This window comes from Somniosus microcephalus, chromosome 1 (assembly GCF_052327205.1).
Source record: "Somniosus microcephalus isolate GS21.2 chromosome 1, FLI_Smic_1.0, whole genome shotgun sequence".
In the NCBI taxonomy this organism is placed as follows: Eukaryota; Metazoa; Chordata; class Chondrichthyes; order Squaliformes; family Somniosidae; genus Somniosus; species Somniosus microcephalus.
The window spans coordinates 14814756-14839069 of record NC_140987.1 but is presented as its reverse complement, the minus strand read 5'-3'; the positions used below and the strand labels follow the sequence as shown (position 1 = coordinate 14839069).

Sequence of the window (24314 nt, the reverse complement as noted above, 5' to 3'; positions counted from 1 at the left end):
TCTCTCTCTCACACTCCCAATCTCTCTCACACTCCCAATCTCTCTCTCCTTCCCTCTCTCTCCTTCCCTCTCTCTCCTTCCCTCTCTCTCTCTGTCTCTCTCTCTCTCCTTCCCTCTCTTTCTCCTTCCCTCTCTCTCCTTCCGTCTCTCTCTCCTTCCATCTCTCTCTCTCTTTCCTTCCATCTCTCTCCCTCTCCTTCCCCCTCTCTCTCTCTCTCTCCTTCCCCCCCTCTCTCTCTCTCTCTCTCTCCTTCCCTCTCTCTCTCTCCTTCCCTCTCTCTCTCTCCTTCCCTCTCTCTCTCCTTCCCTCTCTCTCATTCCCCCTCTCTCTCTCTCCTTCCCTCTCTCTCTTCCCCCCAGTCGCTCCCTCTCTCTCTTCCAACAACAACATGCCCTCGAGAAAGCCTCGGCACCGCCGGGCTCCCCCAGCTAGTATAGAATAATGGATACCTGGGAGTGAGTTACAGGTTGGAATCTAATCGGAGGGTTTGGGGGTTTATCTATAGAATAATGGATACCTGGGAGTGAGTTACAGACTGGAATCTAATCGAGGGGTTCGGGGGGTTTATATATAGAATAACGGATACCCGGGAGTGAGTTACAGACTGGAATCTAATCGAGGGGTTCAGGGGGTTTATATATAGAATAATAGATACCTGGGAGTGAGTTACAGGCTGGAATCTAATCGAGGGGTTCAGGGGGTTTATGTATAGAATAATGGATACCTGGGAGTGAGTTACAGACTGGAATCTAATCCAGGGGTTCAGGGGGTTTATATACAGAATAATAATGGATACCTGGGAGTGAGTTACAGGCTGGATTCTAATCGAGGGATTAGGATGATTTCTATCGGGGAGTTTTTCATTGTTGATAGTTTTATCTGTGATTTTTCCTGTCTTTGAAGAGGGTTCCTTGCCAATGCCAATTGGAGCTCCATGGGTGAGCTGCCCTTCCTCGTTCTTTAGTTGCAGGGTTCTGTTTCTCCACTCACCTGTTGTCCTCTGGCTCCCTGCAGAGCAGTGACCTGTCCTGTGCTCGCCCGCGCCCCCTGCTGGCTGGGCTACTCTCCGATATGGGTCCAACGTGACTGATACTGGCAGAAGAAAGAGACAAGAGACATGGGCCGTTATCACTCTCACGGTGCCAAGGGCAGTGACAGCAGAGTTGAACACAGGAACAGGAGGAGGCCATTCAGAACCTCGAGCCTGTTCTGTCATTCAATGATATCACGGCTGATCTGTGCCTCAAATCCATTTACCCTCCTTTGCTCCATTTCCCTTGATACCCCGACCCAAGAAAAATCCATCGATCTCAGTCTTGAAAGCTCGAATTATCCCAGCGAGCACAGCTTCTTGGGGGAGAGAGTTCCAGATTTCCACCACCCTCTGTGTGAAGAAGTGCTTCCTGACATCACCCCTGAACGGCCTGGCTCTAATTTTAAGGTTCTGCCCCCTTGTTCTGGACTCCGCCCCCCCCCCCACCCAGAGGAAATAGTTTCTCTCTATCTACCCTATCAACGCCTTTTAATATTTTAAACACCTCGATTAGATCACCCTTTAATCTCCTATATTCAAGAGAATACAAGCCTCATCTATGCAACCTATCCTCGTAATTTAACCATTTTAGTACTGAGAGGGTGGGGGGTTTGAGGTACTGGGCGGAGGGTTTGAGGTACTGGGTGGAGGGTTTGAGGTACTGGGCGGGCGGAGGGTTTGAGGTACTGGGCGGGCGGAGGGTTTGAGGTACTGGGTGGGCGGAGGGTTTGAGGTACTGGTTGGGCGGAGGGGTTTGAGGTACTGGGCGGGTGGAGGGTTTGAGGTACTGGGTGGGCGGAGGGTTTGAGGTACTGGGCGGGTGGAGGGTTTGAGGTACTGGGTGGGCGAAGGGTTTGAGGCACTGGGTGGGCAAAGGGTTTGAGGTACTGGGCGTAAGATTTGAGGTACTGGGCAGGCGGAGGGTTTGAGGTACTGGGTGGGCGGAGGGTTTGAGGTACTGGGTGGGCGGAGGGTTTAAGGTACTGGGCGGGCGGAGGGTTTGAGGTACTGGGCGGGCGGAGGGTTTGAGGTACTGGGCGAAGGGTTTGAGGTACTGGGTGGGTGGAGGGTTTGAGGTACTGGGTGGAGGGGTTTGAGGTACTGGGTGGAGGGGTTTGAGGTACTGGGTGGAGGGTTTGAGGTACTGGGTGGAGGGGTTTGAAGTACTGGGTGGAGGGGTTTGAGGTACTAGGTGGGCGGAGGGTTTGAGGTACTGGGTGGGCGGAGGGTTTGAGGTACTGGGCAGAGGGTTTGAGGTACTGGGCGGGTGGAGGGTTTGAGGTACTGGGCGGAAGATTTGAGGTACTGGGTGGGTGGAGGCTTTGAGGTACTGGGTGGGTGGAGGGTTTGAGGTACTGGGTGGGTGGAGCGTTTGAGGTACTGGGCGGAGGGGTTTGAGGTACTGGGCGGAAGATTTGAGGTACTGGGCGGGCGGAGGGTTTGAGGTACTGGGTGGGTGGAGGGTTTGAGGTACTGGGCGGAGGGGTTTGAGGTACTGGGTGGGCGGAGGGTTTGAGGTACTGGGCGGGCAGAGGGTTTGAGGTACTGGGTGGAGTGTTTGAGGTACTGGGCGGGTGGAGGGTTTGAGGTACTGGGTGGAGGGGTTTGAGGTACTGGGTGGAGGGGTTTGAGGTACTGGGTGGGCGGAGTGTTTGAGGTACTGGGCGGGCGGAGTGTTTGAGGTACTGGGCGGGCGGAGGGTTTGAGGTACTGGGCGAAGGGTTTGAGGTACTGGGCGGGCGGAGGGTTTGAGGTACTGGGTGGGTGGAGGGTTTGAGGTACTGGGCGAAGGGTTTGAGGTACTGGGCGGAAGATTTGAGGTACTGGGCGGGCGGAGGGTTTGAGGTACTGGGTGGGTGGAGGGTTTGAGGTACTGGGCGGGCGGAGGGTTTGAGGTACTGGGTGGGCGGAGGGGTTTGAGGTACTGGGCGGGCGGAGGGGTTTGAGGTACTGGGCGGGCGGAGGGGTTTGAGGTACTGGGCGGGCGGAGGGTTTGAGGTACTGGGCGGGCGGAGGGTTTGAGGTACTGGGCGAAGGGTTTGAGGTACTGGGTGGGTGGAGGGTTTGAGGTACTGGGTGGAGGGGTTTGAGGTACTGGGTGGAGGGGTTTGAGGTACTGGGTGGGTGGAGGGTTTGAGGTACTGGGTGGAGGGGTTTGAGGTACTGGGTGGGTGGAGGGTTTGAGGTACTGGGTGGAGGGGTTTGAGGTACTGGGTGGAGGGTTTGAGGGACTGGGTGGAGGGTTTGAGGGACTGGGTGGAGGGTTTGAGGGACTGGGTGGAGGGTTTGAGGGACTGGGCGGGCGGAGGGTTTGAGGTACTGGGTGGGTGGAGGGTTTGAGGTACTGGGCGGAGGGATTTGAGGTACTGGGTGGGCGGAGGGTTTGAGGTACTGGGCGGAAGATTTGAGGTACTGGGCGGGTGGAGGGTTTGAGGTACTGGGTGGAGGGGTTTGAGGTACTGGGTGGAGGGGTTTGAGGTACTGGGCAGAGGGTTTGAGGGACTGGGCGGAGGGTTTGAGGGACTGGGCGGAGGGTTTGAGGGACTGGGCGGAGGGTTTGAGGGACTGGGCGGAGGGTTTGAGGGACTGGGCGGAGGGTTTGAGGGACTGGGTGGGCGGAGGGTTTGAGGGACTGGGTGGGCGGAGGGTTTGAGGAACTGGGTGGGCGGAGGGTTTGAGGTACTGGGCGGAGGGTTTGAGGTACTGGGCGGGCGGAGGGTTTGAGGTACTGGGTGGAGGGGTTTGAGGTACTGGGTGAGTGGAGGTTTGAGGTACTGGGTGGGCGGAGGATTTGAGGTACTGGTGTTCCCAGATATGGGGGCGATCCAGAGCAACTATGGAATATCTTTTTCCTGGGGGTTCCTGCTGGAGTTACAATGGGAGACTGGCGGAACCCCTGTGGAATTTCAGGAAACACGCTGCTAGCAATGTAGTCCTGGATGTGAGCTTGACTGAGATGAGATCTCCAGAGATTTGAGCACAAAATCCAAGCTGACACTCCCAGTGCAGCATCAACTGTCGGAGGTGCCGTCTTTCAGAGGAGACATTAAACCGAGGCCCCGTCTGCTCTCTCAGGTGGATGTAAAAGATATTATGGCTCTATTTTGAAGAAGAGCAGGGGAGATCTCCCTGGTGTCCTGGCCAATATTTATCCCTCAACCAACATCACTAAACACAGATTAACTGGCCATTTATCTGGGTGCAGATTGGCTGCTCACATTACGACCGAGACTACACGTCAAGTGGTGCCTAATTGGCTGTGAAACGCTTTGGGACATCCTGAGTTTTTAATGTGATTCTAATTATTTTAAGCTCTCTCTTAAAGGTACCTGTCTAATTTATACAGCGCTGCATGCAACAGCCTGGGATGATCACTTACTCCATAACTGTTGGTTCATTGGAAACGGGTTAAAGAAAGAGGAAAGAAGATTCAAACGGGATCACACTCCTAATTAATATCGCATTGCGCCATTGGATAGGGTAATGCAGTGGTTATGTTACTTGACTAGTAATCCACTAGACCTGGACTAATTAATCCAGAGAGAGTGAGCGCCAATCCCAACTAAAACAGATGATCTGGTCATTTATCACATTGCTGTTTGTGGGATCTTGCTGTGCGCAAATTGGCTGCCGCGTTTCCCACAATACATCAGTGACTACACTTCAAAATCGTACTTCATTGGCTGTGAAGTGCTTTGGGATGTCCTTTAGGGAAGGAAGCCTGGCGTCCTTGCCTGACCCGGGCCTATATGTGACTCCAGACCCACACCAACGTGTTGACTCTTAACCAGCCCGGAAAGTCACTCTGTTGTATCACCACCTTCTGGGGGCAACTAGGGATGGGTAATAAATGTCGGCCTTGCCAGCGGCGCCCACATCACGAGAATGAAAATGTTAAAAAAAAAAAAAAAATCACCCTCTTATTGCCTGCTTAAAAGCAAAATACTGCGGATGCTGGAAATTTGAAATATAAACAGAAGATGCTGGAAATACTCAGCAGGTCAGGCAGCATCCGTGGAGAGAGAGACAGACAGCGTGAGAGAGCGAGAGAGTTAACGTTTCAAGTTTCAGCTTCCAGGCAAGCTCACATCTTTTTTTTTTTATTTGTCTATGGGATGTGGGCGTCGCGGGCAAGGCCAGCATTTATTGCCCATCCCTAACTACCCTTGAGAAGGTGGTGGTGAGCCGCCATCTTGAACCGCTGCAGTCCGTGTGGTGAAGGTGCTCCCACAGTGCTGTTAGGGAGGGAGTTCCAGGATTTTGACCCAGCGACGATGAAGGATCGGCGATATGTTTCTAAGTCAGGAGGGTGTGTGACTTGGACGGGAGCTTGGAGGGGATGGTGTTCCCATGCGCCTGCTGCCCTTGTCCTTCTAGGTGGAAGAGGTCGCGGGTTTGGGAGGTGTAGTGTATGTACCCGTCTACCTTTAAGAGAACTATTGTATGTAACCATTCACCTTTAAGAGAACTATTTTAGGTGTGGCACTACTTGTTTGGCTTCTGTATACTGTAATACCGACGGTGACCACACCAGTATATAAGTGTTGTGTCAGGATTTATTGGGCAGATTCGCCCTGACCTTCGAATAGTAAAGTCCTGTTTTAAGTTACTCTGGTAGTCTGTGTATTAATTAACTAAACAACCCACAGACTTTACAGGAGGTGCTGCCGAAGAAGCCTTGGCGAGTTGCTGCAGTGCATCTTGTAGATGGTACACACTGCAGCCACGGTACGCCGGTGGTGGAGGGAGGGAGTGTTTAAGGTGGTAGATGGGGTGCCAATCAAGCGGGGCTGCTTTGTCCTGGATGGTGTCGAGCTTCTCGAGTGTTGTTGGAGCTGCACTCATCCAGGCAAGTGGAGAGTATTCCATTACACTCCTTACTGGTGCCTTGTAGATAGCGGAAAGGCTTTGGGGAGTCAGGAGGTGAGACACTCGCCGCAGAATGCCCAGCCTCTGACCTGCTCTTGTTGCCACGACAGGTCATTGACCTGAAACGTTAACTCTGTTTCTCTCTCCACAGATGCTGCCTGACTTGCCGAGTGTTTCCAGCATTGTCTGTTTTTATAAACCTCTTCAGTTCGCGCTCAGAGACGTGAGCCAACGGTTATTAAAAAGATCACTGCGCGTGAAAGTACCGCGGGTGACAATGACCTTGGTTTAATCTGCCTGGTCCTCCTTCCCCCAACACTTGTCCACAGAGGCAGTCTGTCTTTAAATTTCAGCAACAGAGGCACTCGATAAACAATTGGAGCGTGAATGTGTTGGCAGTCCCTCGTGTCATTGATAAATCCAGGATAAGGTGGCAGCTGAATTATGCGTGATGATACAGTCTTGGTTAATATGATAGTGAGCACATTAAGGGTCAGGTGAATAGTGTGGAAACAGTCAGTCACTGCAGCTTGTGTCCTGCTCAGCTAGCGCTCTATCCATTATTATTTCAATCGATGGAATACATACACCCAGCATACGCAGCCGTCAGCCTTGCTTAACCGATGCAAAAACCACCTTAAAATGCTGGGTGTAGCTTAAAACTGACAAGAACCTTCCAATCTGCAAGCTTCACTGACCAAACAACACAAGGGGGCAGGACAAGCTGAGAAAGCCATTAAAATAGCATAGGGGATCCTTGGATTTATAAATAGAGGCAAAGAGCACAAAAGCAAGGAAGTCAGACTGATACCTGGGATGGCAGGAATGACGTATGAGGAGAGATTGGGTCGATTAGGCTTATACTCGCTGGAGTTTAGAAGAATGAGAGGGGATCTCATTGAAACTTATAAAATTCTAACAGGACTAGACAGACTAGATGCAGGAAGGATGTTCCCGATGGTCGGGGAGTCCAGAACCAGGGGTCACAGTCTAAGGATAAGGGGTAAGCCATTTAGGACTGAAATGAGGAGGAATTTCTTCACCCAGAGAGTGGTGAACCTGTGGAATTCTCTACCACAGAGGGTGGCTGAGGCCAATTCATTAAATATATTCAAGAAGGAGTTAGATATATTTCTTAAGGCGAAGGGGCTCAAGGGATGTGGGGAGAAGGCAGGGACCGGGTCCTGAATTTGGATGATCAGCCAGGATCTCATTGAATGGCGGAGCAGGCTCGAGGGGCCGAATGGCCGACTCCTGCTCCTATCTTCTATGTTTCTATGTTTCTGTGCTAAACCTTTATAAATCGCTGGTTCGGCCTCAGCTGGAGTGTTGTGGCCAATTCTGGGCACCGCACTTTAGGAAGGCTGTCAAGGCCTTGGAGAGGGTGCAGAGGAGATTTACTGGAATGGTGCCAGGGATGAGGGGCTTCAGTTACGTGGAGAGACTGGAGAAGCTGAGCTTCAGAGCAGAGAAGGCTAAGAGGAGATTTGATAGAGGTGTTCAAAATCATGAGGGGTTTTGATAGAGTAAATAAAGAGAAACTGTTTCCACTGGCAGGAGGGTGGGTGACCAGAGGACACAGATTTAAGATAATTAGCAAAAGAACCAGAGGGGAGATGAGGAGAATTATTTTACGCAGCAAGTTATGATCTGGAATGTGCTGCCTGAAAGGGTGGTGGAAGCAGATTCAATAGTAACTTTGAAAAGGGAATTGAATAAATACTTGAAGAAGAAATATTTGCAGGGCTATGGGGAAAGAGCAGGGGAGTGGAACTAGTTGGAGAGCTTTTTCAAAGAGCTGGCACAGGCACGATGGGCTGAATGGCCTCCTTCTGTGCTATGATTCTGTGATTCACTTGCCCTTTTTGTGTCCCTGTTCACTTCAGTGACCTCCGCTGATAATTTAAGACGTAACTCAACTCTATTCCCCTTTGGGTAAAAGGTTTCTGCCCATTTCCCAGCTCCCTCCTTGTTTGTTAAGCTTGCGTCCCCGGGATATGAACCCTTCACCCCCCCGGTGAACAATACTCCTGGTTCAGCTTTTCCAGCTCCCCCTCATGGTGAGCACGGGATAATGGGACTGGGTAACACAAGTGCAGCAACACACGCTCACGGGCTGGTTTGTGGTATTTCACTGCCTGAAAACAAGAATTGGCCATTTGGAAATTTCCACCTCGAGGGACTGGGGAGGGCACGGGGCGGGGGAGACTGGGGAGGGAACGGGGCGGGGGAGACTGGGGAGGGAACGGGGCGGGGGAACTGGGGAGGGCAAGGGGGCGGGGGAGACTGGGGAGGGCACGGGGCGGGGGAGACTGGGGAGGGCAAGGGGGCGGGGGAGACTGGGGAGGGCACGGGGCGGGGGAGACTGGGGAGGGCACGGGGCGGGGGACCTGGGGAGGGCACGGGGCGGGGGACCTGGGGAGGGCACGGGGCGGGGGAACTGGGGAGGGCAAGGGGGACTGGGGAGGGCACGGGGCGGGGGAACTGGGGAGGGCAAGGGGGACTGGGGAGGGCACGGGGCGGGGGAACTGGGGAGGACACGGGGCGGGGGACTGGGGAGGGCACGGGGCAGGGGAACTGGGGAGGGCGGGGGGACTGGGGAGGGCACGGGGCGGGGGGACTGGGGAGGGCACGGGGCGGGGGGACTGGGGAGGGCACGGGGCGGCGGAACTGGGGAGGGCACGGGGCGGCGGAACTGGGGAGGGCACGGGGCGGGGGGACTGGGGAGGGCACGGGGCGGGGGGGACTGGGGAGGGCACGGGGCGGGGGGGACTGGGGAGGGCACGGGGCGGGGGGGACTGGGGAGGGCACGGGGCGGGGGGGACTGGGGAGGGCACGGGGCGGGGAGACTGGGGAGGGCACGGGGCGGGGGGACTGGGGAGGGCACGGGGCGGGGGGACTGGGGAGGGCATGGGGCGGCGGGACTGGGGAGGGCACGGGGCGGGGGAACTGGGGAGGGCATGGGGACGAGAAAAACCACATCCCCTTGACATTCAACGGCATTACCATCGCCGAATCCCCCACCATCAACATCCTGGGGGTCATCATTGACCAGAAACTTAACTGGACCAGCCACATAAATACTGTGGCAACAAGAGCAGGCCAGAGGCTGGGAATTCTGCGACGAGTGTCTCACCTCCTGACTCCCCAAAGCCTTTCCACCATCTACAAGGCACAAGTCAGGAGTGTGATGGAATACTCTCCACTTGCCTGGATGAGTGCAGCTCCAACAACACTCAAGAAGCTCGACACCATCCAGGACAAAGCAGCCCGCTTGATTGGCACCCCATCCACCCCCTTAAACATTCACTCCCTCCACCACCGGCGCACCGTGGCTGCAGTGTGTACCATCTACAAGATGCACTGCAGCAACTCGCCAAGGCTTCTCTGGCAGCACCTCCCAAACCCTCGACCTCTTCCACCTAGAAGGACAAGGGCAGCAGGCGCATGGGAGCACCACCACCTCCAAGTTGCCCACCAAGTCACACACCATCCTGACTTGGAAATATATCGCCGATCCTTCATCGTCGCTGGGTCAAAATCCTGGAACTCCCTCCTTAACAGCACTGTGGGAGCACCTTCACCACACGGACTGCAGCGGTTCAAGAAGGCGGCAGCTCACCACCATCTTCTCAAGGGGCAATTAGGGATGGGCAATAAATGCTGGCCTTGCCAGCGACGCCCACATTCCATAAACGAATAAAACATTTTGTTTTTGTTTTTGATCATCTCCTGTGGACCAATTACAGTCAACGTTGGGAGCAGTGAAAGAATCTGTGACCTTTGACTTCATTGCTGGATAAAGCAGGATAAATACAGAACTTGCATTGCTATAGCACCTTACACGGCCTCAGGACGCCCCAAAGCACTTTCCAGCCAATGAGGTACCTTTGAAGTGCCGTCACTGCTGTGATGTAGGGAAACGGGGGCAGCCAATTTCCGCACAAAATTCCACGAACAGATATGGATCGTGGAACGGTGGCGTAGTGCTGATGTTACTGGGCTAGTAATCCAAAGGCCTGGACTAATGATCCAGAGACATGAGTTCATATTTAAATTCAGTTAATTAAGTAAATCTGGAATAAAAAAGCTAGTATCAGTAATGGTGACCATGAAACGGTTGACGTAAAAACCCATCTGGTTCACTAACGTCCTTTCGGGAGGGAAATCTGCAGTCCTTACCCGGTCTGGCCTATATGTGACTCCAGACCCACAGCAATGTGGTTGACTCTTAACTGGCCTGGCAAGCCACTGAGTTGTTTCAAGGCGGTGGCTCACCATAATTAGGGATGGGCAATAAATGCCAGAGACGCCCACATCCTGTGACCGAATAAAAAAAGTCTGATTTTTAGTGACGTTGGTTGAAGGATAAATATTGGCACCAGGGATAACTCCACTGCTCTTCTTCAAATAGCGCCATGGGATCTTTTACAGCCACCTGAGATGGCGGACGGGGCCTCGGTTTAACGTCGCACCCTAAAGACGGCACCTCCGACAGTGCAGCACTCCCTCAGCACTGCACGGGGAGCATCAGCCTGGATTTTGTGCGCTGGTCTCTGGAGGGGGATTTGAACCCATGAATCTTGTGACTCAGGGGTGAGAGCGCTACCCACTGAGCCACGGGCTGATACCAGTTAGAAGAATATAAAAAGAATGTTAAAAAGTATCGAAGGGATGAAAAGTCTGGAGTCGGGTAAAATCCCGCCTCAGCGGGGCTGCAGAACGGGCGGTTCCGCATCGGCTCCCTGTTAGAAACTCCGACCGATTTTCCTTTCTGTTGAAGTGATTGGATAGAAGGATTGTGCGGGGTGTACAATGACGGCCGGTCCATTCCTGCCCGTTTTATATGCAGCACCTGCCCCCTTCTCAATACTGAACTTCAATCCCAATGTAACTCAGGTCGAGCGGGAAGTATTCTTACCTGACATTGCAGGATTGGGACTCCTTGGGGTTCTTGTGGAACCAGGAGTGCTGGGCTTTCTTACACTCACTCCCAGTGATTACACTGTCTCGGTTCTGGTCCAGACTCAGGAAGCAACTTCGGGCCCTCTGGTGCTCCTTGGCTGTCAGGAGTCTCAGCAGTGAATTCTGGGAAGGTGCAAAAAAAACAAAAAAAAAACTAGGTCACACTGGTGAAGAAAATCAGTGAGGATCGTTCACCGACCCAAGGGAAGAGGATCTCATAACAGAGTGTTTTTGTTTTAATTGGGAAACCCCTGGTCAAGAACCAACAGTCACAGAGCAGGACACCAACAAGGTTCAAGACAACATGAAGGGAAGCGGAGGGCAATCAAGAAACCCCCAATCCCACAACCTCCCCACCCCCATCCCCCCCACACCCTCCCCATCCCCACTCCCCCCCACACCCTGCCCCCCTTGCTGTGGTTTATGGGGTTGTCCATCTGACAGAAACCAGTCCCTCCTGCACAGGAAGCTCCAAGCACCAAGATACCTGAGGCCGGAACCTCTGCAGCACCAGCAGCGACTCATGGTACAGGAAGTCCGCCCATTCCATCTGTCCCTTCTTGTCACCGTCTAAAGCAGAGAACTGCACCAGGGCCAGCTCCTCCTCATCCTCATTCATCTGCTCATCGAAAATCTGCTTGTGAATGAAGTGCTTGTAATGAAGGAAATCATCTGATGTCAGGCAGGATTCTGGAAAATCACGGAACCAATCAGCAAGGTGGCAACTCACTGGGTAAAGCACAAACTATTGTTTCAGAATACACAGGGGCTGCTATTCTCTATAATATACACAGGGGCTGCTATTCTCTATAATATACACTGGGGCTGCTATTCTCCATAATATACACTAGGGCTGCTATTCTCCATAATATACACAGGGGCTGCTATTCTCCATAATATACACAGGGGCTGCTATTCTCTACAATATACACAGGGGCTGCTATTCTCTATAATATACACAGGGGCTGCTATTCTCTACAATATACACAGGGGCTGCTGTTCTCTATAATATACACAGGGGCTGCTGTTCTCTATAATATACACAGGGGCTGCTATTCTCTATAATATACACTGGGGGCGCTGCTTTTCTCTATAATATACACAGTGGCTGCTATTCTCTATAATATACACAGGGGCTGCTATTCTCTATAATATACACAGGGGCTGCTATTCTCTATTATATACACAGTGGCTGCTATTCTCTATAATATACACAGGGGCTGCTATTCTCTATAATATACAGGGGCTGCTATTCCCTATAATATACACAGGGGCTGCTATTCTCTACAATATACACAGGGGCTGCTATTCCCTATAATATACACAGGGGCTGCTATTCTCTATAATATACACAGGGGCTGCTATTCCCTATAATATACACAGGGGTTGCTATTCCCTATAATATACACAGGGGCTGCTATTCTCTATAATATACACAGGGGCTGCTATTCTCTACAATATACACAGGGGCTGCTATTCTCTACAATATACACAGGGGCTGCTATTCCCTATAATATACACAGGGGCTGCTATTCTCTATAATATACACAGGGGCTGCTATTCTCTATAATATACACAGGGGCTGCTATTCTCTATAATATACACAGGGGCTGCTATTCCCTATAATATACAAAGGGGCTGCTATTCTCTATAATATACACAGGGGCTGCTATTCTCTATAATATACACAGGGGCTGCTATTCTCTATAATATACACAGGGGCTGCTATTCTCTATAATATACACTGGGGCTGCTATTCTCTATAATATACACAGGGGTTGCTATTCTCTATAATATACACTGGGGCTGCTATTCCCTATAATATACACAGGGGCTGCTATTCTCTATAATATACACAGGGGCTGCTATTCTCTATAATATACACTGGGGCTGCTATTCTCTATAATATACACAGGGGCTGCTATTCTCTACAATATACACTGGGGCTGCTATTCTCTATAATATACACAGGGGCTGCTATTCTCTATAATATACACAGGGGCTGCTATTCTCTATAATATACACAGGGGCTGCTATTCTCTATAATATACACTGGGGCTGCTATTCTCTATAATATACACAGGGGCTGATATTCTCTATAATATACACAGGGGCTGCTATTCTCTATAATATACACAGGGGCTGCTATTCCCTAAAGTATACACAGGGGCTGCTATTCTCTATAATATACACAGGGGCTGCTATTCTCTATAATATACAAAGGGACTGCTATTCTCTATAATATACACAGGGGCTGCTATTCTCTATAATATACACAGGGACTGCTATTCTCTATAATATACACAGGGGCTGCTATTCTCTATAATATACACAGGGACTGCTATTCTCTATAATATACACAGGGGCTGCTATTCTCTATAATATACACAGGGGCTGCTATTCTCTATAATGTACACAGGGGCTGCTATTCTCTATAATATACACAGGGGCTGCTATTCGCTATAATATACACAGGGGCTGCTATTCTCTATAATATACACAGGGGTTGCTATTCTCTATAATATACACAGGGGCTGCTATTCTCTATAATATACACAGGGGCTGCTATTCTCTATAATATACACTGGGGCTGCTATTCTCTATAATATACACAGGGGCTGCTATTCTCTGTAATATACACTGGGGCTGCTATTCCCTGAGAAACTATTTACTCTGGTGGGGGAATCAAGAACCAGGTGACATAACCTTAAAAGTTAAGCTAGGCCGTTTGTGAAATCAGGAAGCGCTTTTTCCACACGTAGAGAAGATGTTTCCACTTGTGGTGGAGTCCAAAGCTAGGGGCCATAAATATAAGATAATCACTAATAAATCCAATCGGGAAGTCAGGAGAAACTTCTTTACCCAGAGAGTGGTGAGAATGTGGAACTCGCTACCACAGGGAGTAGTAGGCGAATAGCATAGATGCCTTTAAGGGGAAGTTGGATAAGTATATGAGGGAGAAAGGAATAGAGGGATGTGCTGGTAGAGTGAGTTGAAGTAGGGTGGGAGGGGGCTCGTGTGGAGCATTAACATCAGCACGGATCAGTTGGGCCGATTGGCCTGTTTCTGTGCTGTAAACTTTATGTTAAAAGGTGCTATATAAATGTCGGTGTTGTTGTTGACACCTAACCTGGTTTTAATCAAAATACAAAAAAAGTGATTAGGTGATCTAGTTGGGTGACCAAATTCCCAAATAATTTCAGATCAAAGTATCGTCTAAGAATAGAGGAGAGACCCTCAGTGATGTCAGTGAGAGAGGATCTGAGGACATGGGCAATATTTGGACTGACCTGGGATGATCCTGCATTGACGGAACATTTCCTTCAGGCTGAACATCTCCTCTTCAGTCAATAGAAGATTCACGTTATCCTGAGAGAGACAGAGGAGAGAGAGAGAGAGAGAGAGAGAGAGACAGGGTCAGGACATGGCTGACATTGAGGGTGCTGTTCACCCTAGAGTGAGGTTACCCCACATAGTGTCGGCTGTACAGGAACCATGAAAAGTGGAGGGTGAAAGACACAGAGGAAACACAAAGATATCAACAGGTGAGGGAGGCCATTCAGCCCATCTAGTCCACCCTTCTATAGAATCATACGGTCTAACCCATTACAGCATCTGCAGAATTTTTTACCTCCACTACCCTACCCCTTCCCTAAACTCAGTGTGGTCCCCCCACGGACATCAACGGATTGGCAGAGTGACCGCTATTTGTCCCTCAACCAACATCTCTAAAACAGATATTTTTGGTCATCATCACGTTACTGTTTGTGGGACTTTGCTGTGCACAAATTGACTGTTGGATATCTTGGCCTTGGAAGGAGTGCAGCGCAGATTCACCAGAATGTTACCAGGCTAGGTAAGATTCTGATAATAAACTAGGCTTGTATTCCTTGGAATACAGAAGACTGATGGGTGATTTGATTGAAGTTTTTAGGATTTTGAAAGGAATTGATGGGCTAGATAGAGAGAAACTTTTTCCCACAGATGGGGGAGTCTAGGACAAGGAGACACAACCTTAAAATCAGAGCCAGGCCTTTCAGGAAACATTTCTTCATACAAAGGATGGTAGAAGTGTGGAACTCGCTCTCACAAAAAGCCCTAGATGCTGGCTCAATTAATAATTTTAAATCTCAGACTGATGGATTTTTCTAGCCAAGGGCTTTAAGGGATATGGAGCCAAGGCAGGTAGATGGAGTTAAGTCGCTGATCAGCCATGATCTCATTGACTGGCGGAACAGGCTTGAAGGGCTGAAAGGCCTCCTCCTGTTCCTGTGTTCCAATGACCCTGCCTCCCATTGCAGTACTGAGGGTGTGAGGGAATATGCCATATTTCAGACAGATACACCATAATATGAACAGAATTCTGGTATTATTAATACATGATATACTGGGTTTAAAAATCTAAAGCCTTGAAGACACAAGCTGTAAACAGAATACAGGCTCCTGAGAGAAAGATCAGTTGATAACAAAGTTGTAAACAAGCTTTGAAATGGGAATTAGTTAAATACACTAAAACAATGACTCCACTGAAGCAAACCATTGGTGGTTCCGAAAGGTCTACGGTTTGCAACCAACACAATGAAAATGCCCAGTTTTAAGTGTTAAGAGCTAACACGTAAAACAGAAACACAAACATTAAAAGAGGCATGTGCCTTTGAAAAGATGACATCAAGTAAAGAAACACCTGCTGGTCAAATAGTTTTATGTTAAACTTGGAAGCCAGGAAACACGATTAAATATGCAACCAATTGAGATAGCTAGAAATACATGGAACACTCTGGTCAAGGTGTCTTTAATATATACATAGTAAAAACCATACCAACAAGGCGGCTTTGAAAATATGACTTCAATAGATGACACCAAGCAATCACATAGTTTTTGAATTGAACTTGGAGCAGCATGGAGTCAAAATGTCTGCTAAAAACCAGTAAAGCCAATATTAAGAATTGAATGAAAGCATTTTGTAAGAATGACATCAAGCAGAAACCATAGCTGTCATTGTTTTATGATGGTTTTTGGAACACCTAAAGGTAGAGAAATAATTATGCATGCAATAGTTGAATTGACAGTAAGATAGAAAGCATTCAAAAGAGGTATCAATAAAGACAATTAGCTGACATCAGCAGAGAACATCAAAGAAGAAACCACTGCCAAAAGAGTATAAAACATAGACCTTTTCAACAGAAAGTCAGAACTCGCTGAACGGGCAAAGCTTTTCTCAACTCTTCAGAGGCATCTCTGTAAGTCTTTAACTATGAGTCTCGGGAAGTCAAAGTAATTGATTTTGGTGGATGTTCTGGATTTAGAAATAAGTAAGAAATAAGAAATGTAACAAAGTAAAGATTTGAGAATAAGGATCTCTGAGAAATAAGAAATGTAAGCTATCTGTATTTTGAATTATTAATGTTGCGACTGATTCAATAGCTGTTAACTGAAAGTCGGCTCTTAAATAAAACTATAGATTTTTAGAATTGTCTCAAAGAGTAAATCTGTATAAACTCGCAAACCCAAATTCAGTACACTCTTTTGTAAGGAGTTGCAGAATTCTGGGGGAGTATTCTGGACCCTCATAATATCCAGAAGGTTACAGTCTAGTTCAACTTATTAAAAGTACTATCCGGAGGACGGTAACATCTTCAGTTGTTCCTTTCCTTTAGGGAGAGATAGCCTGAACCTTTAGACCCATTTAAGCGTCTTATGGAATTTGGCTATCTCTAACTTAAGTTGAGGGTGAATGTCTGGGGAATACGCCTGATCTGGGATAGCCCAAAAGGGCTAGGACTTGTAATTATCGCTTCAAGGGTGTGCTCTCTCAGGTGGACATAAAAGATCTCATGGCACTATTTCAAAGAACAGGGGAGTTCTCCCCGGTGTCCTGGGGCCAATATTTATCCCTCACACCAACATCACTAAAGCAAATTATCTGGGTCATTATCACATTGCTGTTTGTGGGAGCTTGCTGTGTGCAAATTGGCTGCTGTGTTTCCTACATTACAACAGTGACTACACTTCAAAAATAACTTCATTGGCTGTGAAGCTCTTTGGTCGTGAAAGGCGGTATATAAATGTTATTTCTTTTAATCGGGAGACCTGAACCCTGACCCTTGGTTCAGGTCTCCCTATTAAAAGGTGGAGTCAGTGCCGGAGGTCACTGATGGGCTCACTCCAGCACTTGCACTGGGAGGCACGACAACAACAACAACGTGTATTTATATAACACCTTTAGTAAAATGTCTCAAGGCGCTTCACAGGAGAGTTATCAAACAAAATTTGACACGAGCCACATTAGAAGCTATTAGGGCAGGTGACCAAAAGCTTGGTCAAAGAGGTAGGTTTTAAGGAGCGTCTTAAAGGAGGAACGAGAGGTAGAGAGGCGGAGAGGTTTAGGGAGGGAATTCCAGAGCTTAGGACCCAGGCAGCTGAAGGCACGGCCGCCAATGGTGGAGCGATTAAAATCGTGGATGCTCACGAGGCCAGAATTGGAGGAGCGCAGAGATCTCGGGGGGGTTTATGGGGCTAGAGGAGATTACAGAGATAGGGAGGGGCGAGGCCATGGAGGGATTTGAAAACAAGGATGAGAATGTAAAAATCCAGGCGTTGCTTAACTGGGAGCCAATGTAGGTCAGCGAGCACAGGGGGTGATAGGTGAACGGGACTTGGTGCGAGTTAGGACACGGGCAGCCGAGTTTTGGATGACCTCAAGTTTACGTAGGGTAGAATGTGGAACTTTTTAAGAAAACTGAATTTGATAGTCCAGCCACTACCCAAGGCATAGGGACCATGTGGTGAAAGATGAACAAAGACCTCCAGACAATCTTTTGATAAGATCACCTGAAAGCCGGAGAAGGCTTGTATCGGATGGCACGTGTGGCATGATATGGAGATACCGATATGAGTGAGCAAATGTGATTTGTTATGTATGAAGCAATTACCATCTGGAAATGTATGTTGAGATTGCACTGAAGAACGGGTCTCAGGCATGCTCAGTTACTTGACAACATGGTGGCACGGTGGCATAGTGGTTAGCACTGTTGCCTCACAGCGCCAGGGACCCGGGTTCGAATCCGGCCTCGGGTGACTGTCTGTGTGGAGTTTGCACATTCTCCCCGTGTTTGCGTGGGTTTCCTCCGGGTGCTCCGGTTTCCTCCCACAGTCCAAAGATGTACGGGTTAGGTTGATTGGTTATGATAAATTAACCCTTAGTGTTAGGGGGATTAAATACGTGGGGTTACAGGGATAGGGTGGGATATGTGTTGGTGTAGGGGTTACGGGGATCGGGTGGGATATGTGTCGGTGCAGGCTCGATGGGCCGAAATGGCCTCTATCTGCACTGTGGGGTTTCTGTGATTCTGTTTCTGTGATTCTGAACAGCAAAACATGAAATGGTTAATGTAGCTCAGGAGAGCGAGACAACTTTTAAAGCATTGACACATACTCTATCGAGAAACTATCTAATTAATGAAACAATCAGAATAGAGTTAAACACACTGGTACCTGTTAGAGGGATTGAAATTGAAGTTGAAATGGAGAGATATATGGAATTTGAATTGGGACAATTGAGGGGTAAGGAGAAATCATGTTTAGTAAGAATTATCCACAAGATGGATACGAGTAAAAGAGATCTGGAGAATCTTTTAAATCCATGATTTGTTGATTAGATGTTAAACTGTAATGTCGCTTGAAATGATTGTAAGACTGAATTTAACTGTGACTGTAATAATTGTGTTTTATAGGTAACAGAGCGTGGGAAAAACCAGTACGAATCCAGTATGAGGTGGTTTTGGTGGTGCCTCCTGTGTCACTACTACTGCAACTACCATACTTTACGGGTCTAACAGGGCCAGTCCCATCAACCAACACGTTTTACTCAATATCAAAACCTATGCTCAAGTGAAACTGACAGTAAATGAGATACTTAAGTATGAGCTGCACAATTACGTGGCACAATTCGGATACGACATTCCCCTGTTGTCTGAGGGTTTCAGTGAGCTCAAGATGCGACTGAACTCCTCCCTAAAGCATTTTTATGTTTTGGAGCAAGACAACTTGAGAATGGGTATTGAAATTGACAGAATAGAGGACAACTCCCACTGGTGGGATATTGGGCTTAATACATCAGCACACCCTTAGGTTCGTATTATTTCACACGCTCTGGTAGTTATCCAACTTGTAAGTGTATTTGATATACACTATGTATAGTAAGACTTTGATACATAAGCCCATTGTATACTCATGTCTATGACTAACCAGCACTAACAAATTAATTGAGCACACCGAAAGAGAAGATCCGAAGCAATGTAGAGGAGACCCCAGGCGGGGTAACATCAGGAAAGTTAGAAGAAACAGAGGATACCCCAGGCGGGGCAGAATTGGAAATTGAACTTTAAGTAAGGGGTCAGATCAGGGGCATTACTGCCAGATCGGATGATGCAGCAATAGTAGCAGCGGGCGGAGGAGAAAGGATAGACTGGGATGCACTAGAAGGCAAGACATATCAGCACGGCTGACATGGGGAGACCCTGGGGTGTCCTCCATCCATGAGGATAGGCGGTTGGTCCCTGTGAGTTTCACAGTTAGAACCCAGGCCTATAATGAAAAGGGGGATAAAACCTAATTTGAGAAGTGCTCCATTCCCCTCAATTAGAGGACTCCAATTTGCAGCAACACTAGTCAGAGAATAGATTGAAGTAGTCGAGGAATCAATGTTGAAAACATTTCATCCTTGAGATGGGGACTTGTACGAAAGGCTGATATTTAAAGATATTTAGTAGACGAGAATCATATATGTAGAACTTCAAGTGCAGCCATTGACCAAATAATATTACCCATAATTACTCCTGGGTAACTAGAAAACTAAGAATTGTTCAAAATGCAGTTGCGAAGAACGGTCAAAAGCAGTTTTGACTAAGTTTTGATAACAGTCACAGGCTGCTAGTGAAGGTCAAACCATTAAATAACATACTATGATGCTAAGTAGAAATTAGAATTCGCTTACCAAAACTAATTGCAACGATATTTAAAAAAATAATTAGTATAAGGACATAAAATGAGAGAGATCACGGAGATAAAGTATTTAGCTGGTAGATTAAAGTGGGATAGTTTGGATACCTCAAGACTAGTGAAACAGGGCCCTTGGTATAAAGGCCTTGTACCAGGGAAGCTAGAAATGAAAGAGATGAAGTAAATTCCAATGGGGTGAAAAACTATAAACAAGGTAACACTGAACATGGCAAAGTTGGTGGAACAATACTGGAAAGGCGGGATGCTACCTTAGACTGAGTGACAATGGTATTTTGACCATTAGAACCAATTATAAAAGATGATTTTGTTAAAGACCATATATGGACACTGGCCAAAACGAACTGTTGATAAGAAAAGGGTTAAAACCTCGATACTCAAAGAACAACTTTACACAGACGTACTGCGAGGACAAAGGAACAGACTTAAGACGACGTCATCTGTGCCCGAGAGGTTCCAGAGACCTAGGACTGCGAGCTACTCGTTAAAACTATCGCCTAATATTAAGTATATTACGCTGTAGCTTAATAAATCTTGATCTGTTGCTCAAACATACTGGCTGCTGCCTATTGGCGTCTTGTCCAAGAACTCAGAGATCAATAAGATCTTAGAGCAGTCTACAGTGGTGTTCCCCAGGGGTCGGTATTAGGACCACTGCTCTTTTTGATACATATTAATGACCTAGACTTGGGTATACAGGGCACAATTTCAAAGTTTGCAGATGACGCGAAATGTAGGAAACAGTGAGGAGGATAGTAACAGACTTCAGGAGGACACAGACAGACCGGTGAAATGGGCAGACACATGGCTGATGTGTGAAGTGATACATTTTGGTAGGAAGAATGAGGGGAGGCGATATGAACTAAATGGTACAAATTTAAAGGGGGTGCAGGAACAGAGAGAGCTGGGGGTGTATGTACAGAAATCTTTGAAGGGGGCAGGACGAGTTGAGAAGGCTGTTAAAAAAGCATCTTCTTCGGCAGTCCCTCGGGAACCGAGGATGACTTGCTTCCACACTAACAATATGAGTTCTCAGGTGACTGATGAGTCCAATGCGGGACCTACAGTCCCTGTCACAGGTGGGGCAGACGGTGGTTGAAGGGGCGGGTGGGCGGGGTGCTTGGGTTGACGTGCGCTCCTTGCGCTGCCTGCGCTTGGCTTCCGCTTGCTCCCGGCGAAGAGACTCGAGGTGTTCGGCGCCTTCCCGAATGCTTCTCCTCCACTTTAGAGAGCAAAAAGCATATGGGATCCTTGGTTTTATTGATAGAGGCAGAGAGTACAGAAGCAGGAAGTTATGATGAACCGTTATAAAACACTTGTACGGCCTCAGCTGGAGTATTGTGTCCAATTCTGGGCACCGCACTTTAGGAAGGTTGTGACGGCCTTGGAGAATGGTGCAGAGGAGATTTACTGGAATGGTACCAGGGATGAAAGACTTCAGTTACGTGGATACACTGGAGGAGCTGGGGTTGTTCTCCTTAGAGCAGAGAAGGTTAAGAGGAGATTTGATAGCGGTGTTCAAAATTATGAATGGTTTAGATAAGAGTAAATAAGGAGAAACTGTTTCCAGTGGCAGAAGGGTCGGTAACCAGAGGACACCGATTTAAGGTCATTGGCAAAACAACCAGAGGCGACATCAGGAAACTTTTTTTTTTTTTTACACAGCGAGTTGTGATCGGGAATGCACTGCCTGAAAACAAATTCAATAGTAACATTCAATACAGTATTGGATAAATACTAGAAGGGCCAACATTTACAGGGCTATGCGGAAATCGACCTCGGCACCGGTTACAGACATGACAACGGCTCACCCAGCCCAGTCGACCCTGCAAAGTCCTCCTCATCAACATCTGGGGACTTGTGCCAAAATTGGGAGAGCTGTCCCACAGACTAGTCAAGCAACAGCCTGACATAGTCATACTCACAGAATCATACCTTTCAGCCAATGTCCCAAACTTCTCCATCACCATCCCTGGGTATGTCCTGTCCCACCGGCAGGACAGACCCACCAGGGGTGGTGGCACAGTGGTATAGAGTCGGGAAGGAGTGGCCCTGGGAGTCCTCAACATTGACTCCGGACCCCATGAAGTCTCATGTCTTCAGGTCAAGCAGAAGCATGGGCAAGGGAACCTCCTGCTGATTACCACCTACCGCCCTCCCTCAGCTGATGAATCAGTACTCCTCCATGTTGAACATCACTTGGAAGAAGCACTGAGAGTAGCAAGGGCACAGAATGTACTCTGGGTGGTGTAAGAAATAGCTGTTAGATTCAAAGCTGGGTTTTAATCCTTAGAACAGAGACTGACAACATGCAACCGGGAACAGAGAGCAGAAATGTCAGCAAGGTCGATTATCAAGCATCAAAAGGCAAATAGAAATGATAAGGGAATCGGAAAATGCAAGGAAACAGGGAGGATAGCACCTGCTAGATAACAAGGAGCCACAAAGCCATAAAATGCCCTTGAAGAAACTTGACAAAACATTCCTCAGAAAGATAAGAGGGAGGCCTCATCAGTCATGCAGAAAGGGACGGCGAGGGTTGTCTTCCCGCTTCACAATTGGACAATAGGATGGGGGATCAAATGATTGACACCAGGTGATTACCAGCCCACCGAAATAACTATAAATATAGACGACCGAGAGAGGAAATCAGGCAGTCAGGGGCGAAGGCTTCCCCAAGGTGACTACGGCCTAACACCTTGGTTAAGTTTAGCCTCCGAGGTGACTACGGCCTAACACCTCCAGCAGCTTGAGAGATGACCCAACGGAAGTGACCGCTGCAGCAGACTGCAGGAATCCACCCAATCCGAGATCACCGTACTGCCTCCCCGTCCGTCCGGTCGTGTCATTCCGATTCGGGAGTCGTAGATCACTCCTACTGTCACGGGTTGTATGTCTATTATACTCGGCTTAAACCATATGTAATATCTGATTATGCTTTAACACTGCAGCTCTTTAATAAAAGCATTACAACTTCTAAAGCCCTGCTGGGTAATCTGTGTGTGAGCCTGTGATCCTAAACTTACAGTGGTGTCAGAAGTGGGATCACAGAGTTAGGAGTTGTAAGGTTCCGGTCGGGGTGACCGGAGGGACCGGTCGAACGCACTTGATCGTTGGTTAGACTGTGTATAGTTTTTTTCTCTCTCTGAAAGACGGGAGCGGTAAAGAGCTTGTTGAAAGGTAAAACCAGAAATACAATGTGTTAAGTCTGTGTGTTATATTGTGAATTACTACACAGACCACAAGAGTAAACTTTAACAGGTCTTTACTGGTTGAAGGTCAGGGCGGAACTGCCCAATAAATCATTACACAGCACTTATATACCGGTGTGGTCACCGCCGGTATTACAGTATACAGCAGCCAAGATAAAGTAGTGCAACTCTTAAAATAGTTCTCTTAAAGGTGGAACAGTTACATACACTACAATCCTCCCTTTTTAGCTTAACAGTATATATGTTCCCCATTAAACATAACATAACATATATACACAACTTCATGTAAAAACAGTTCACAGATTCAGTCTCTGCGGCGGCGCCTCCTGCGCTTCCTGACTCGGTCCGGATAACGCCTCGGTGGTGTAGTAGTTCTCGGTGGTGTAGTAGGTTCTTTTGGCAAGGTCGATTCGGCTTGAATGCCAGTGTCGAGTTCATCTGGTTGCAGTATCACCGGATTGGAGGTAGATACTATGGGTATCTCTGCTGCATCATTAGGCATATAAAGTTGTGGTGTAGATTGTTCCTTTTCGGATGACTCTATGATCTGGTCAGCATGGCGCCTTTCAGGGGTCTCTGGTTCTCGTTGCTGGGGTGACTCATCTAATGGTTCTTCACTGGACTTAACAGCTTGAACTTTCGTAACTTCAGAACCAGCATTGTTGACTTCTAAAGGCTCGAGTACCTTGGGAAGTTTTTCTGCTTCCAGACTGATTTGGCTCAGTTCGGAGGGACCACCTGCGTGACCTGGTAGGGGTGATAATAGTTCAGAGGAGTCATCATCTTCTGCTTCCTCTCTATTGTCTTCTATTTCCTCCATCACTTCAGCTTTTGCCTCTGCCACCAATTCCCTGAGTGGCTTATTACTGCTGACACTGCTCACAAAAGGGTGCTCTTTCTTCTTAGCTTTCAACTGATCGATGAATTTGACATATTCCCTTTCTTGCTCAGCTTTGATTCGTTTGACCTCATCGCGCAGACGGTTTGTGTGTTCCTGTTCCATTTTCTCAATCAGCTGCTTCTGCTGTCTTTCTAGATTCTCCCACTCTGTGTCAAAGAACTTTTTCTTTGCATTCATCGCTTGCTCAAAACGGCGAATTATTTGTTCTAATTGTTGTTTTAGTTTGAAATGGAGTTGAGTTCGAGCCCGGTGTTCCTCAGAAATGTGCATGTCTGTAGACTGGACAGACTCAGAATTCTCTGTCAAACTATGTTG

At 48.2% G+C, this 24314-nt stretch overlaps 1 protein-coding gene across 1 annotated transcript in view; it reads right to left on the bottom strand.

Annotated features, from left to right (window-relative positions):
- Window positions 1-24314, bottom strand: part of phf24 (PHD finger protein 24) — a 79433-nt gene that overhangs the window by 10734 nt on the left and 44385 nt on the right. Inside the window, exons 3-6 of the mRNA XM_085968221.1 lie at window positions 14159-14237; window positions 11356-11558; window positions 10825-10991; window positions 992-1093 (exon numbers count right to left, since the gene is read on the bottom strand). Coding sequence (XP_085824347.1) covers window positions 992-1093; window positions 10825-10991; window positions 11356-11558; window positions 14159-14237 — 551 coding nt within the window. The remainder of the gene's footprint in view (window positions 1-991; window positions 1094-10824; window positions 10992-11355; window positions 11559-14158; window positions 14238-24314) is intronic.